Source organism: Guillardia theta (assembly GCF_000315625.1).
Source record: "Guillardia theta CCMP2712 unplaced genomic scaffold GUITHscaffold_2, whole genome shotgun sequence".
Classification (NCBI taxonomy): Eukaryota; class Cryptophyceae; order Pyrenomonadales; family Geminigeraceae; genus Guillardia; species Guillardia theta.
Window position 1 is genome coordinate 157,198 of NW_005434672.1, and position 16,213 is coordinate 173,410.

Consider the following 16,213-nt stretch of genomic DNA (forward strand, 5'->3'; position numbering starts at 1 on the left):
TTTTGTTTTGATATTCAGTTTATTTACAAATGCAATACAGGAATTCCTGTGGAAAGTGAGTGCAGTACATTAAAGCAGTTCGACTTTCTTTCATCTTCTGCTTAATAACCTTTCAAGCCTTTCTCGGCTACTAGCTAAATCAATCTCACATTGTTCTTGATGCAATCTATTTCGCTCTCTCTTTGCTTCATGTGATTTTGATGCTCCAGCTTTGATGTCTTCAGAGATCGCTTCCAGCGGAGAAAAGCTTCTGTTCTTCATGCTTTCTTCCAAAACTTTTTTCTGCAGATTTCGAATACTTCTCGTGTCTGCGCAAGACTTTGACTGCAGGTGAAGGATCTCTTGATTTTTCTCGCGCATGAACAGTAGGAATTCCTTGTCAGAGTTCTCAATTCGATGCTGAAGAGTCTGGATGAGCTCCTCTTGAGATCTCGCTAACTTCAAATGCCGAGACACCAGTGACTGTAAACGTTGTATCTCCTTTGAATGCTTTTCCTCATCCTCCAGCAATGACACACTTTGCTTATCAAGTGCAAGAGTTGCAACAATCCTTGATAGCGTCTTCTTCATCAATTTCAGCCTATGTATCCGGACTGCCTTGCTCATCATGTTCACTCCACGGGTCTTGATCTCATGTAAATTCAACCATTGATGAAAGCAACTTTCCTTGATCAAATTGAGCCTCTTGCTTTCCACAAACGCCACCCGGTCTTGGCAAGAGCGCTTCCTGCGGACAAGAAGCATCCAGACACGGAACATGACGCGACAGGACATTGTCTTTTGCGAATACTGCGTCGGAAATGCCCACTCTTTCAACCCTTGGTACTCACTGACATCATCTTCGTCTGCCTGGGTTCTGGCTACAGTGGAGGCCGACGACATGACAGAGCAGGGAGTCATGGGGAGTCCAGCGTAAGAGGAAGGAGGAAACTCAATGATATCAAGTTTGGCCTTGCAAGGTGATAGACGTGTACAAGAGCCCTCAAGTGCTGCTGAGGAGAATTCAAAAGGAGGACAAACCCTTGGCTGCGGCTCCTCCTCCATTGTACGATCGGCGCATGGCATTGGGTTCACTTGGGATCTTCGGTTCTCTTGTAGGAGCCCACGAATTCCTTCTTCAAAGCTATCACCACCATCTTCAGCAGAGAACAGCACTGGCGCAGGCGATGTGGGCGGTTTGAGAGTCAATCTGCACTTTTGACTCTCGATGTTGTCTTCAGCCGGCAAGAGTTGATTTTGAGGCCATGCAGGTTTCTTGCCATTGCAGATTCTTCTCTTTCTGACTTCTTCTCTTCTTCCGCACCACAGCTGCAGCATGACTTGAAACGACTCCTGCTAGACCAGGCAGGGATAGTGTAGCAGACACACAATCTTCTGGCGCTAGGATGAAGAAGCGAGTGGAGAAACAGATGGAACTCAATGCAGGAAGGGCAAAGAGAAGGGAAGGTCGAAGAGAGGAGAGTAGTAGAGGAGGAGAGGAGGAGAGGAGGAGAGGAGGAGATGAGGAGAGGAGGAGAGGAGGAGAGGAGGAGGGTTGAGGGGAGGGAGGAAGACGGAGGGAGATGCTTGTCGGACGTTCGCTCGGTACACGGGCAAGGAGGAGGGAGGGTTGCGGAAGGGCGGACAGGAGACTGAGAAAACGTGTAGAGGAGGGGTCCTCGTCCTCTGCGGTACATGTGAATAGACTTGCAGGTTTGGTTAGTTTAGTAAATCTTTCGTACCAAAAGATGATTTTCTGGTACAAATATTTCCACCAAAACAAGTGTGAGTCCCCTTGAAGCTCGTTCAATAGGACCCCCTGCGGTATCAGGCCACTCTATTTCACTTTTGGCGCGTGAATCAACTTGGCAACCCGGTAAGACGGGAGGCTGCCGGACCTACACTGGACTGCCTAGTCCCGTGCCACTGAGCCTCTTGCCGGGCCCCGGCGTGATGATCCGAGTCATCGAGTCGGAGTCACACCCGGCTGAGTGGCGGCCCGGCCCGGCATACTAAGCTCTCGGATTCTCAGGCCACTGTGAGAGAAACTTGCCAACCGTTTGGGCCCGGCGGCGGCCCCGGGGCCCGGGGTCAACCGTGACTGCGTGTCACTCGGGGAGTCCGAGTGCGGCAGTCCCGAACGGTATAGCCTTTCCGAAGTTCATCAGAGTCACTGAGTCATGATCGGACCCGGTCGGACCGTACCGTACGGTACTGAGTAGGGACCGGCGTCCCGGGACGGTGCCAGTGTGATCACCGTCACTGTCAACCGTTACTACGTGACTAGACGGTCAAAGGCCGCAAGTTAGCGGCCCAAGACCGTACACTGACTCCCGCTACTATCATCCTCAGACCGCCGGGGGGTGAAGTTAAGATGCCATCATCCGATGTACGGTCCGATGATCATCCGATGTATGTGACCACAGTGTGAACTGTGGGACTCCAGGGATTTGAGCTCAGTAGTATCCGCGGCGAGTTGCCGCGGGCGGCCGGCCCCCCGTCCGACGGTCGCCGAGGATCGGACGGCGCCCGGGGGACTATCATATCATAGTGCCCGGCCGCCCGGCGTTTCCGAAGTTTGAATGAAGGCCGGGGGCAAAGGCTGTCCGACTTGGCAAGTTCGATCATGAGCCGCGCCTCGGGGGGGCCCGGGGGGGGGGCAGTCCGACTGAGTTAGAGGCGAGTTAATCTCCGATGCCGCGGCCAGCAATCAACTCCGATAGCGGCTGGGAAAGTACCGGGTGGTCTTCCCCTTTTTCCAAGGTGGCTTCGTAAAAAAAAAAGAACTTTTTTGGCATTGATTTTGTACCCAATTCTGTGAGAGTTACTACCAGACACTATACTAACTAAAATATTTCTCAGTACTCGATCGATCCTGACCCTTGGCGCAGGCACCTGCAGGTACCGGTGAATTTACCTTAATCAATAGGGGGTACTGATACCCCGGCCCTACCCCCTGGCCGAAGAGCTACTAAAAGCCAAGAGTCACCGCCGCTCCATCAACCAGGTACTAGTGCCATGCGTGCGTTCAAGAACATGCCGCCTTCATTCTTGCTCCATTCGCTCGTTTCTTCGTGGAATAGACAGAGACTTGTTTATAATCGTTTGCTTGTGTGATTTTTGACGTCATTACAAGTGATAGGAGAGAGCATGCTGTTTGTTGTCTGTCGACATTTTGTGTATCAAGTGTTGTTGACAATTCGATATGACTGCATGACTGAAGTGTGATGCCTGCAACTTGTTCCTGCGCTCATCCTTGATAAACGTGTCTTATCTAAATGCAAGATATTACACGTTGACGTAAAGAGACATTGTGTTTTCCTCATCGATATCTTTTAGGCTCAGACAAACAACCTTTTGACCCCACTTTGCAGTGCAACGATGTTCTTCGTACCGATCAACATGCTCCGCAACGACCCGTATTCCAGGTAATTTCTGAGCTGATGGCTGATCGACGTTGTGATTTCATCCTCTAGATACGACACCAAGGCATCTGGCAACTGGTACAAGGCCGACGAGCCCTGGGGCGCTTTCCTCCAGACCGATGGAAACCCTGCTGTTACCATCCACCCCTACGAGTCCGACGCTTCCTCTGGCTCCTTCAACCCCCAGGCCCACACCACCTGGGTCCCCGTTGACTGGTCCAGCTGGCCCAACTACAACGTGCACGGATATGGAGTCTACTAAACTAGTGGACCTGTGCTGTTAGATACTTGTGACAAGTACATGTTGCTACAACAATCGTGATATTTTTATATCCGAACCTACTCGTCCTCCTCAACACAATCGCCCTCATCTTGCTCGCATTGAAAGGCGGGTTTCCTCGTGTTTGTTCTTAGCTGATTGTATCCATCAACGCTCGACACGTCAAGACGATTGTACGAGATCTTTTCCTAGTTCTTAGATGCTTGATCAGCGACTTCCAATTCGCACTTGTGTTGTTTCTCAGATAGTAGTTGGAATCATAGTCACAAGCTTCGTATTCCACAAAGTCTGATTTCATTCATTTTATGAGGTAAATAGGGGTGTATTGGATGAAGGCAAGTTGCTTTTTGAGTAATATTTTCGCGCTTTTCGAGAATTTTCATTGAGGAGTCAGAAGGAGGGTGAAAGTGATATGAGCTGAGGAATTTTAGACGGCACAAGTGTCATGATGTAACTTGGTTTATTGGGGAGTCGCGTTGGTTTTGAGCTGTTTTGCAGCATTTTCAGGGTACGGAGGATATACACGTTTGTACAAAGACATGCAGACTGTGTCCGAGTGTAAGATAGGAGCATCAAACAAACACTGTGAGCCGAGTCAAAAGGCAACACTTCCATCCACCACCTTACCTTCATGTAGCCGTGAGTGCCTAGCGGCTCTCTTATCTGTCCTCGTCGACCTTCCTTGGTCCAGAGCTCGACGGGTTTGAACCACCGAACATCCTCCGGGTTGTGGAACATGAATCTACAAGTCGCTTTTCTCTTGTGAATCTTATACGGAAGTCCCGTCAAGACGATTCGCTTCAGAACTATTCTGTTAGCGTTCGGGCCCAATGATTTGCCTGCGATCCACAAAATCATTATGGGCATGTCAAGAGGTCAACAGACGTACCTGTTGCCACTATGGTGAGTGCTCCGCTCTTTTGTCGCTTCAGCAGTAGAACAGGAGCTGCAACACGCAATCAATAATTGCAAGGTTTCTCTCGAGATGTCTTCACCTGGGGGCCAGATCGCCGGCGCGTACATGGATGCTATGCACGTTCCTCGAGCTGGAAGGTACCGGAGAAGTTTGAACTTGTCACTGGCACGATACAGTCATGTTAGCAAGAGGGCAGGCAGAAGTCAATCGGAATGACCTGTTGTTTTTCTGCTCTGAATAGATTGGTCGGACCTCTATCCTCCTCATCCCGCACACAAGGATGAGTTGGTCTTTTCCCTTGATGACATCTCCGTCTTCCTTGAAGCGATCGACAGAGCAGTTCATCAGCGTCATGTTGTTCTCATACTTGAGCAGCCCAACGACAACGAGGGCGTTATGGTTGTCCAGCAATCCTCTACAGTACGTGGCAACGGATTCGAACTCCTCCCGTGGCACTCGGAGCCAGAGGGTCACGTAAGAACCCACGTCGATTCCACCCATCTTGGCGTCAGCCAGAGCTCTTGCCTTGGAAGCGTTTGCATTCTTAAAGTGAGAGATCTTGGAGTAGTCACGAGGGAGATTTTCATTCGGGTCCCAGGGAGAAGACCTGAGGCTCTTGACGCCACGGTACTTCTGGAAGCGAGTGCGAGCAGGTACCTTGGAGTCGAGAGGAACATCGATCTCGTCGGGAAACATCTCGTTCTCTTTTGCCTCTTTCTTCAGGCGGAGAAACTCTTCCATCTCCTGCTGATCATGATCGTCCTCCTGCATGTCTTGATCGTCTTCGTCATCATCGTCCTCGAGAATCTCTTGTTCAGATTCTTCGTCCGATTCCTGACTTTCCCCATCTTCTCCCTCGTCCTCATTCTCATCGTCGGTATCTCCATTGCTTCCCTCATACTCGTCATCATTGTCTACGTACCAGGCAGCTTGATAAGATCCTGTGCCCTTCGGGACTTTCTTGACCTTTTTCTTGCCTTGCATCTCATCCTCGGTAGGCCAAGTTTGTTCCTGATCCATTTCATCCACTTCGTGCTCCATAACAAGAGAGTCCTGCTCTTCTGGATCAGGATAGACTGTGCTTTCTTCCTCCCCGCCCACTTCCTTCCCAGCTTTCCCTGATCTGTGGGGATCTCCATGGATCGTCAAATGGGAGGCTTGGAATGTCCCAAACGAAGGAATGTGAAACAACTTGTTTACATTCAAGGAGGCATTTTTAACATATCCTGTTATTCCAATCACAGGGTCTTTGCCCTGATCATCATTGTACGTGTGAAGCTTTTCTGCGAGAATCGAAGGTCGATTGGACCAAGATGGACGAACAGGAATGCTGATGTTGCTCAGATGCCGTCGGACAGACAGTCGATCTACCGACGATCCACCGAACACCTTGACATCTCGATTGAACATATTCTTCAGCTTTGCTCCCCAAACTTTGATGGGGGACTCATGTTTGGGGCCAACGTGCTCATTGAAGTTCTGGAGAACAGCTATGATCGTGGGGGGGATTCCATATGCTTTCAACAAGTTGATCAAGTGCAAAGACTTTGCGTCAACTTCTTCTTGTGCATCTACAACAAAGGCAACGACATCTGCAACAATCATAATGTCCATCAGCATCACTGGGTCTGTTGGGGCGTCGATAGCTGACACCCAGTGCGCCGCTGTCTCGAGCTGTACAGTTACAAGGCCATGACTAGTATCATCGTGCATCTCCTCGGAGTTCTTTTCCCTCAAGAGAACCTTTGCCTGTGATAAGTTCGCAGATTTTGTGATCTTCATGAAGACGCACAGACGAGGAGCTGATGAACCGTCCAGACCTCTTCGCGCGCTAAGAGCTTTCTTCCTTTGCTCGTTCACTGCTTGCCTTGCCTTGTTGATCCTCTCAGCTCTTCCTTTGGAGGAGGAGGAGGAGGAGGAGGCATTCTTTAGCTCGACACGGCCTGAGTTTGCCTTCTTGATGGCCTTCTTGGAAGGGCCCGACGACTTGAACGGCTTGTTCTTCTGCTTCAGCTGCGAGCGGTGGTGATGCTGCATGGCACGTGCGACTTCACATAAATTTTGCAGTAAACTATAACTTGAAAATTGAAATTTATTTCAAACCAGCTGTCTTGCAAGTCCGCCTCAGAGTATTAAACACTTTTTCTTCATTGGTAGTACACTTGTCTCCTACGGTACGTGCCTTCGATTGTTGAGCTTTATCCAGTGTTGGTCTTGCTTCAAAACTTCTCCACCGTTCAAGTTCTGCATCTGTTCTCTGATTCCCTCATTTCCTTCCTTGAATCTTTCAAAAGTTTCGACAAGAACAGTCAAGTCACTGAATCTCCTTCCTTCCGAGTTCCTGTTAGGTTTCCATATGCTCTCTGCTGAATTCTTCCAAAGCAGGATGTTTCTTCACACTGTCACCAAAATGCAATGGCTATCCATGCGTTCTCCAACGTTCCAAAATATTTTATGACGTTGATACCTGACACATTTGCATCTTTCCAACATGTATAGTACTACGAGGATGAGACTTGACCGTACATTAGCGAGATCATCTACGACACTATTTAAGCCAGGAGAGGAACAGTTTCCGCTGCTCGATCTTCCTCTCTCTCTTCTACATTCGTCCCTTCATAAGTTATCTTGCTACTGCTGATACATAAACAAATCTAGATTCATTCTTCATTCTTCCAAGTGCACTTTGCTACGTTGTTGGAGCAAGTCCCACATCAGTATCTTCATACACCTGTTGATGCTCAGGGGATCTGGGGAAATTCTTTGGTGTGCGCATCCTTTCACTCTGGCGAACATCGTCCCCCGTCATTGCAAGCTTGCCACTGCCACTGCCTATCGCTATGAGATTGACGGCGACGTTTAGTAGCAACAACAATTCCGTCAAGCTTGCTCAGGCGTTGCTATCAGTACTTCTCATTTCTACGCCCGGGTTACCAGGCAACCCACACTAGAATCGGTGCTTCAATTCATCCAGCATCCCTTCTGTATTAGGTGATGCTCGTCTAATCCTAAGTAAACAGCAGCGAAAGTCTCGAACTTGAAATATGAATCATAAACCCCTCCATTTGCCCACCCAGCTCTTCCTATAAGTGCCACTATTGTGGGCATTGGGTACTTCCACTTGCACAGACGGTGGCAGCGCCCTATACCGGAAGTAACTCGAGTCACTGGTGACCACAAACTTGGCTTGATGCCATTGATCGAACCTTTCTTGCAGAATATGTTCCTATCTCATCAGCTTTGATCCTCTAATATGTCATCATACTATCATTTCGCCAAGCCATGTGACGATACATGATTTCTGCGACATTACCAGAGCGACTCAAGAGATTCCAAAACAGGGATTTCAACAGAGAGCCTTGAAAACAAAATTTCCGGCTCTCTGCACACTATCCACGATGAACAAAGGCATCGAAACAGTTCAAACGGCAGAGCTTCTTTCCCTATTTTCCAAACAAGCAAACATGGCCCCTTAGCTCTACAACAAAACGGAAGCATGACCCTCGTTGACCATAATTATTCAGAGCGATTAACTTTGGCCGTGATCAGGAGATTCGGATGACTGTCGGATGACCGCGATCAGGAGATTCGGATGACGTTCCGTCTGATGACTCTGATTACCGGAATTTTCCGAGTTTCCAGGAAAGCTGACGCCAGACGGTAACCTTTCAGTCTTGACTAAAAGTTAAGTTAAAAATCAGTACGAGGACAATCAGGAGAGTTGAGGTGGCCCAGAACGAGCACCTGATTGTCCTCGTGCTGATTTTTAACTTAACTTTGAGTAAAGAAGTTAACGTGTTCTTTGACTCGAGTCATCGGAAGTTACCAGTACTAAAGTACTTCCCTGCCGGGCGCCGGCCGTCATCCAGGCAGCGAGTCCGAGGCTCCGGCGGGCCACTTGGGCTCGGAGACTCCGAGGCTCCGCGCGTACCAGCCGTAGACCGTTTCCGGCGTCGGTCCGATCCGCTATTAATATTTTATTATTGATTCAGGTCGGGGGATCAAGTGCCTCGAGTGATCTGGAAATAGGGTGATCTACTGGTCAGCAGAAAAAAAAGTTAAAAAAGAATACAAGTAGTTTTAATCGGTTCCATCCGCTGGCAGTAAGGTAACGGAGGGTGTTGCGAGGGAACCCATATCTGATATCTCATATCAGCGCTTTCTGTACACATCCCCTCGACCGATCATCGCGCTGCCGCACCTGTTGTGAACACCTGAAGACCCAACTACTTGTCTTTATCCAAGATTAGATCACATCATGATTCAGATCGCCGGAAGAATCTGTTGCACATGGAATGAGGAAGGCAGTATGAATGAACCAGTCGACTACGGAGAGGAGGAAGCGAATGTTCGATGCATCGACCTCACATCCTTGAAGCCAGGAGACATCTTTTATGATCATTTCTGGCATGAGCGATTCTTTGTCATACCCGAGCAAACCGAAGAGCCTCAAGCATTTCAGAACGACCGACTCCATTGCTCTGTTCCGAGCAAAGTTGCAACTGAAGCTGACAAAACTACGTCGATGAGTTCTGCAACGAGCCCGTCTTCTCCGAGCATCCATAGCAAGAATCCGATGGCAAATGACCGGCCCAAACACTGGAGCGAAGAGGAGCATAGACTTTTCCTGAAAGGACTAGAACTCTTCTGTCAGTTCAAGTCCGTGCCATACAACGAAGACGGGACCTTGTTCGTCGGACTAGGAACTGGTGTGGCAGAGAAGATTGCAAAGCTAGTGAGGACACGATCGCCGTTGCAAGTCAGATCACATGCTCAGAAATACTTCCAAAAGTTGATCCGCAATATGAAACGAGACGCCAAAAAACTGGGGAAATAAGCTGTCTGTCATTTTCTTGTAGTCTGTTGATGCCACCCCTGAATTAGCTTCGTTGTACAAACAATTCGTAAATCTTCTTGCTGTACCACCCGCATGCGACCCGATGCGGTGCTTTGAATTTGTTGAGACAGTAGACTAAAACATAATGATTTGTTTGTCTTTCCGTCTGTGGGTCTGGACCGAGGGATGCTCCTTTGCAAGGCTGTTTCTGTTAGCCTGCAATGAAAACGATGGACATCATAGATGTGCCAAGGATTGAGCGACAGGATGTACTTATTAATTACGACAACACTCTTGTGATCTTTTGTACAACAAGATTGAATTTTGCTCTGCACGAGTGAATTGCAACAGGATGAAGCTTCTCGCATCTAATCATTATCGTTCGGATCACGGTGGAGGCAACTGCAGTAGGGCATCTGTTGCCAAGAGCCATGCCACCGTCACATTGTCACATCTAGACGTTTCACCAAGGATCGCAGACATTTACAGCAAGCGCACAAGCCCCTGATCAGAACACGCCGGCAGCAGGTGCTCGAAGTGATGCGGCTGGAACAACGTTCCAGCCTGCTTCTCGATACGGCGATCATCGGATCGTTCGAGAGCATGAGTCGGACGAGTGTCAGGTCCGTCAGAGACCGCCTCGGTCGGAATAATTTGAAGCCTGAGGCTGGACATCACATGAGCTCAGACTGAGAGGCTGTCATAGTGGCAAAACGCCACTGGTATCATGGCATGACTCGTGACTCTAACCTTGCAAACTGTCCGATGAGCGGCCAGAGCCAAGACCAGAGACACGGTAGCCGCTGAGCTTCTGAGTTGAACTCAGGCACCGTGCACGGTGGCGTCACCGTGGCTCGGACGGACTACTCAGTGACCGTACAGTGACTACCTCCCGGACGACGAGTGCCGCGGCCCGGCCGGTCGGCCAACACTGCCGGGCTCAGCTGGCCCGCCCGCCGGGCCGGCGCGGCGTCCGAGTCACTCGGAGCCTCGGAGGCGAGTCGCCGCCGGCACCCCACCGTGACCGCCGCCGCGCCGCGGGCGGGGTCGCCGGACTCCCCACTGAGCCTCGGAGGCCGCTCAGAGCCCCTCAGCGGCGCCTAGTACCGGGTCAAGTCAGATCCGACGAGCCTCACACGGAGGGCCCCGCCGCCACGGCCGGCCGGGCGTGCCGGGCGGCTGTGGGCCCCCCGGTGCCCGTGGCCCCGGGCACCGTGACCTGAGGGCGGCCGCTCGGACGCCGTCGCCGCGCCCGGCCCGGCGCTCTGCGGGTGACTGAGCCTCCGCCGAGCGCGGCGGCCGGGCCGCAAGTTCCGACTCGAGTCGGACGGTGCCATCATTGAACTTACCGTACGCCGCCGAAGGCTTCGGAACTGAATGAGACGCGGCCTTCCGACCGGACTGAGTCCGATCACTGCGGCAGTTGACTTATAAGTCTATCTCCTGATGGTCCTCGTACTGATTTTTAACTTAACTTTGAGTAAAGGACGAGGTTCTCATTGAATGATCCGCCATGGCATCAGACGCGCCAGCCGCTTCCTCACACCCGGAAGAAACGAAATCGCAGGTGAGGGGAGAGGGAGAGGAGAGGAGGAGGAGATGTTGAGTGAAGGAGAATAGATGTCAATAGGGAGGAAGAGAGCAAGAACACGGGCAGAGATGTGTGCAAAGCAAGTCGTTGTGTTTGTGGAGGTATCCGTCATCAACGAGGAAGACAGCGGATACTTTGTCGTGACCTTGTGGACTTGTTTGCGCTGAATTTATGATGGAGCAGCAGGAGCGATGTGGCGAAGAAGCTATGAGTCTCCTCAATTGCCTGGTCCAAGGGAAGGAGGATTGCACAAAGTACATGGAATCCTTCAAGAAATGCGCAAGGAAAGCAAAACTGAAACAATTTCTTTTGGTGGAAGAATGCCCGTCACCAAGCAAACCCACAAAGCAGGAAGGACACACATGAGTAAGAACTCCTGCTGCTTCCCTCTCGACTCTCTTTGCCTCGCTTGCGACTGGAGTGTGGGCGGTCGGATGAGCGTTCGTTTGCTGCACAGCAGTGGTAGGAGAGACAAGGTTGTCATGGTCAAGAACGAGGAGGTGATAGCAAGCTCAGCATCGGTGCTCGAATATCTGTCTCTGGTGAAGGGCAACCGAGGCAGGATGGGAAGTATGCGGTATCGGTGGGTACGCAATGTCGGCAGTAAATCTTTCCGTCTGCAAGAAATTGTCGACCGCTTGGCCAAGGACGTTTTCTATGACATCAACAAGTGCGATGGAGATGTGAGTTCTGAAATCAAGCGAAATATTTCTGATCACTGTGTAGAATCTCAGCTCCGCTGAGAGAGCTTCGTTGCTGGCGAGGCAGGGTGTCTTAGCTTACATCTGCGAGCCGGTGAGAGCTGCTATGAGGTCTGTTGACGAGGTTTTGCTGACTTTTTGAAAAGAATTCTCTGAGAGACATTCTGGAGCACAACATCACGATTGCACACAATGAGCTGCAAGAAAGAATGCAACATGTTGTGGGCGATAAGGAGAGCAAAGATGAGTCTACAGTTATGATCTGTTTGTCCTGGGGCACAGCTCCCGATCAGGCCGGCGGAAGGTAAAGAGGATAGAAGTAGAATGCAGGAGTGACATCAAGGTCATGCATGCTGTTGACAGGTCGGCGGAGAGGAAGTATGTTGATGTCGTCGTTCACATGTCTGCCCAAGAAATCTTCGGTAAGGGAAAGAGATTCGCATTGCTCTGGTTGAATGTCTCGGAAGATGATGACCAAACTTTCGTCCGTATTGTCAAACCGAGCAAGAAGAAGACTGTTCATGACAGGCATGTTCATGTCTTGATGTTCGAATCGTGTTTCAACAATATCTTAATGCGAACTCGCTGCTATCAACGAATGATGTTCAAAAGTTGAAGTGTTGATGTCATGATGAACCTGACGGTAGGAACTCTACGAGCTCGGCAAGAGCAGGGAAGAAAGAAAGTGAGATAACAATCATGGTGAGCGAGAGGCAAGACGACGGTAGTCGCTCATGTTTGTCCAGGCCACCTCGGAAGGAAGGCTGGAAGAACACGATTTCGCTCAGCTTGTGGTGAATTACATGCGATCTTCTTTCCTTCGTCATTGCTCCGCAGGTTGTCAGAGGGAAGGAAGTCATTGCTTCTGAAGAAATCTCGACGGACGTGGTTGATGTTTGACACAAGGTCGGTTGGAGGTTGTTGATATCACCCGCAGATCTGCGAGATGGCGGCGATGGAGTTTGCTAAGCGAGGATACACCCTTGTTCGCTGTCGCCTCCTCGTCGATGATATCCTAGGGGTCAGTCCACTGTTTGCCGGCTGTGCTGAGAGGCTGCGAGCAGGCTGACGAAGTCTTCGTGGTCGGGTCGCTTCCTCTGTGCTCGTCGGTGTCGCGGGTGGAGGTGAGAGGGCGAGGAAGGAGGGAGACGAGAGCCTGATGCCTCATCAGGTGGAGGGAGGAGATGCAGGAGACGTTTGGGAGAGAAAGCAGAAAACTTCGCTCAGTCAGTCCGTGAAAGAGAGTCTGAGGGAGGCAATGCTTGCGCAAACAACTTGAAGACGGTGCGATGGAGTAGGAGGAGTATTGATAGGAAAGAGTCGCACGAACAAGCCTCTTATCTCTATACTGCCACCGAGTCACTGACAGGCTTCGCTTCCTCCTCCTCCCTCTTCCCTCGTCGTCCGTGCAATCGCGGGATACTCGACCTCGAGCTCTTGACACGCGCTGACGTGACGCCGCTCGGCTCCTCCTCGTTATGCCGCGGAGGAGGAGGGAGGGCAGCAGCCTCTGGCTTTCTCACCCTCATCTTCTCTGCACCTCCTGTCGGAGATTTCACTCGAGCTGCTGCCCCTCGTTCTCCTCGCCCTCTCTCCTGCCCCCCCGCGCTTGCTCTGTGCTTCCCTTCGCTCACGTTTTCAGCCGCCCGATTGGAAGAGGATCGACCAGCTTCCTGCGCTCCCTTGTGATGAGCAGCAGGGGCCGGAGCTCTCCCCTGGCTCCTCGACGGGACGTCCTCCTGTTCATCCTCTCCGTCCTCCTCTTCCTCGTAGACCATCCGGCGATTGTTCCCTCCTCCTCTCCCCGTCCACTTTCTTGATCTTTCCTTCTCCCCAATGGGAATGGCGATCACCCCCGAGGTCCTGCGGCAGCACGTCAGATCCCACCACAGGCCCCTCAGACACGCACGTGGTTGAAGCCGGCTCGACCTGCTGCTCAGCAAAGTCATTCAGCGAGAGTCAGGCGGAAGAAGGAGAGGAGGCGAAGAGGTGGAACGGAGAGGACGACAGCAGGGTGCAAAGAGAACGAGCTAACCTTGAGCGACCAGCCCACTGACGCGCTGACCCTTGCCTCCTCCTCAATCTCATCTTCCTCATCTTCTCCATCCCGCCTGTTGGCTCTGTCCCGCTGCTTCCTCCTCGCCGCGCTGTTCCTCTGCAGTAACTTTTCTTCCACAATCTCCCCATACTGACACACAATCAGCTTCCCTTCCTCCCTCCTCGTTCCTCACCGTCCGCGACTGACTCGCGACTTCCTTGTTCGTCCTCTCCGGGTAGTAGCTGACGTGATGAGCTCCCTTTGCTGGCAAAAACGGCGAGTCCTCCATGGACGACGAGCTCGCAGTCTCCTGCACGCTCGCTGCTGTGCTGTTAGCGAGCTGAAGACGACAGAGGAAGCAACAGAATTGATGGATGACTTAGAAGAGGGAAGAAAGAAGAGATGAGAGGGAGAGATGAGATTGACGAAGGAAGGGAGGGGAGGGAGGGAGGGAGGGAGGGAGGGAGGGAGACAATCGAACCTTCTGACTCAGGAAGGATATTGATTGCAACATCATCAGCTGCTGAGTTTGTCGAAGGAATTCCGTCGAACTGAATGTTCCAGATGCAAACGTGCCGGTCTGACGTCTGAACACTCAGGATGAGTTCCGACAGAGTGTTAGATGGAAGGATGTGAGATCAGTTTCTCAGGCTACCAAATTTCCTTTCTAATTTCCTTTCTAATTTCCTTTCTAGTCTCCTATCCTTTGAGCCCCTCCTTACACTTGTCCAATTTGCTCATCAACAATGGTTTACGATCTAGCTCCACCTTGCACTACTTCTTACCGTAGAGAAATAATCGCTCTCGTTCGCAAAGAAAACTCCATGCACTTTGTCCACGTGCCCACCAGGAAGCCTACAGTATCCCAAGTCAACCGTTCTCATGACTATAATGCGTTTCTCACCTCTTGATAGCCAAAGTATCAGCATAAAGATTGTTGTTGGCAAATCCCACCAGCACCAGAGACAAACACGACCCGTTTTTCTGGTGATCTTCGCTACCAACCCCGGACAAGCTGGAGGCGAGGTACCTGAGCTACAAGTAAATCGCTCCTTCCAACAATCCTCCGTCTTCAAACCTCAGAGTCCCTAGAGCAAAGCGAGATGTGCTTGACTTCTGCTGTGAGTGTCAGAATGCGAATCAAGGTCACCGTTCACGGCCGTCTCTTACTTCTCCTTTCGTTACCACGACCAACCTTCCCTCTCCTCCTCCTCCTCCTCCTCCTCCTCACACGCCTTGACCCCTCTTCCTTGCTCTTGTTAGGCATAATCGAAACTCATCATCGCCTGGTCTACTTCATCAAGTACATTGCTCATGTCCCCACACAACCACACGTTCATCACAACTTACTACGAACATGAAGACAAGCAGCAAACTTACCTTCTTCTCCTTAGACGTGTCAACCGAGGCAAAGAGCAGGTGACCTGTCCGAGGGAGCAGCCGAAACCCCAAGATCCTCCCGAGGTCACCATCGACTAGCTGGACGCAAGAAGAGCTGTTACAGTCCCACAGCCGGAAGCTGCTGTCGTCGGCAAACGAGCACAACATCTGGGCCCGCACGGGATGAAACGCCAGCTGCTTGATGGCTCCCTTATGCCCTTTTAGCTTGTTCCTGCCACTCTTCTGCCCTGTCGTCAGCACGAAGATCGTCCCTTTCCCTGAGCCACAAGCCACAAACTCATTCTGGGTTGAGTCGTCTTGTTTCAGCGCGATGCAGACAACGTTGTTGGAGAAGTCCTGATAAGTGAACGCACATCTTCCGTCCATCACTCGCCATCGCTTCATCGTGCCGTCATATGAACCACTGAGCAGAAACCGCCCCTTGCTATCGAAGTGCACGCACGATACCAACTCTTCGTGCCCCTCCAGCGTCACGAGGCAACTCCCGTCCCCTGTGTTCCACAATTTGATCGTCGAGTCCATGGAGCCGGTGGCAACCATATCTCCTTTCGGAGAGAACGCGCACGACACGACTCTCCTGATGTGTCCTCGGAGCGTGATGCTGCTGGCATCTGAGATACTCCATAGTTTGGTGAACCCGTCCTCGGAAGATGTCACGAAGAAGTTACCCTGCTCGTCCATCCATGACAGTGAGTGAGGATCACACTCAGCCCTTGCATTTCGTTCTATCTCCATGTTCCACGTGATCAAGCTCTTCTGTCAAAATTGCATGCAAAGCTGATCAGCAGGATACAACTTGACACCCTGCTCTCCGTCCCTCGCATTTCCAGCTTAACAAGGACCTGTGCACACCAACCGATCAGTGCGTGATTAGAGCAGTAACAAAAATAACAAGATATCAGGGAATTTCCCCTTTCCTCTCTCCGGCTTCTCAATCCCATCCTTGTAACAATCGACACAAGGGATTGAGCAATCGCTACAAACGTTTCTGCGTTGCCTCACATGCAATTTATCAAGTTCCCTTATCATCTTTTCTTCCTCCTTC

General features: G+C 51.0%; 7 protein-coding genes across 7 annotated transcripts; 3 read left to right on the forward strand and 4 right to left on the reverse strand.

Annotated features, from left to right (window-relative positions):
* Positions 1–90: 90 nt before the first annotated feature.
* On the reverse strand, positions 91–900 carry GUITHDRAFT_99377 (hypothetical protein; the record flags this gene model as incomplete). Its single annotated transcript, XM_005841644.1, has 1 exon — positions 91–900. One exon carries the CDS (start codon positions 898–900, stop codon positions 91–93), a length of 810 nt encoding a protein of 269 aa, XP_005841701.1.
* Positions 901–3,360: 2,460 nt separating this feature from the next.
* Positions 3,361–3,666, forward strand: GUITHDRAFT_99378 (hypothetical protein; the record flags this gene model as incomplete). Its single annotated transcript, XM_005841645.1, has 2 exons — positions 3,361–3,407; positions 3,456–3,666. 2 exons carry the CDS (start codon positions 3,361–3,363, stop codon positions 3,664–3,666), a joined length of 258 nt encoding a protein of 85 aa, XP_005841702.1.
* Positions 3,667–4,128: 462 nt separating this feature from the next.
* On the reverse strand, positions 4,129–5,059 carry GUITHDRAFT_91415 (hypothetical protein). The gene is made up of 5 exons (XM_005841646.1): positions 4,818–5,059; positions 4,680–4,762; positions 4,574–4,630; positions 4,312–4,523; positions 4,129–4,267 (listed from the first exon to the last, which is right to left on the reverse strand). The coding sequence occupies exons 1-5, from the start codon at positions 4,952–4,954 to the stop codon at positions 4,145–4,147; spliced, it is 612 nt and encodes a 203-aa protein (XP_005841703.1). The 5' UTR covers positions 4,955–5,059; the 3' UTR covers positions 4,129–4,144.
* Positions 5,060–8,909: 3,850 nt separating this feature from the next.
* GUITHDRAFT_99380 (hypothetical protein) lies at positions 8,910–9,437 on the forward strand (the record flags this gene model as incomplete). Its single annotated transcript, XM_005841647.1, has 1 exon — positions 8,910–9,437. The coding sequence occupies one exon, from the start codon at positions 8,910–8,912 to the stop codon at positions 9,435–9,437; it is 528 nt and encodes a 175-aa protein (XP_005841704.1).
* Positions 9,438–10,950: 1,513 nt separating this feature from the next.
* GUITHDRAFT_160506 (hypothetical protein) lies at positions 10,951–13,008 on the forward strand (the record flags this gene model as incomplete). Its single annotated transcript, XM_005841648.1, has 13 exons — positions 10,951–11,004; positions 11,215–11,282; positions 11,495–11,711; positions 11,755–11,823; positions 11,876–12,033; positions 12,093–12,151; positions 12,197–12,257; positions 12,377–12,431; positions 12,476–12,523; positions 12,567–12,617; positions 12,667–12,750; positions 12,794–12,853; positions 12,901–13,008. The coding sequence occupies 13 exons, from the start codon at positions 10,951–10,953 to the stop codon at positions 13,006–13,008; spliced, it is 1,092 nt and encodes a 363-aa protein (XP_005841705.1).
* An 8-nt stretch (positions 13,009–13,016) lies between these two features.
* Positions 13,017–13,987, reverse strand: GUITHDRAFT_149838 (hypothetical protein; the record flags this gene model as incomplete). The annotated part of the gene is made up of 4 exons (XM_005841649.1): positions 13,017–13,592; positions 13,639–13,661; positions 13,765–13,917; positions 13,961–13,987. Coding segments are annotated over 3 exons (696 nt in total), but the record flags the coding sequence as incomplete, so codon positions are not given.
* A 538-nt stretch (positions 13,988–14,525) lies between these two features.
* On the reverse strand, positions 14,526–15,903 carry GUITHDRAFT_131760 (hypothetical protein; the record flags this gene model as incomplete). Its single annotated transcript, XM_005841650.1, has 4 exons — positions 14,526–14,622; positions 14,672–14,797; positions 14,846–14,883; positions 15,148–15,903. The coding sequence occupies 4 exons, from the start codon at positions 15,901–15,903 to the stop codon at positions 14,526–14,528; spliced, it is 1,017 nt and encodes a 338-aa protein (XP_005841707.1).
* Between the last annotated feature and the right edge of the window lie 310 nt (positions 15,904–16,213).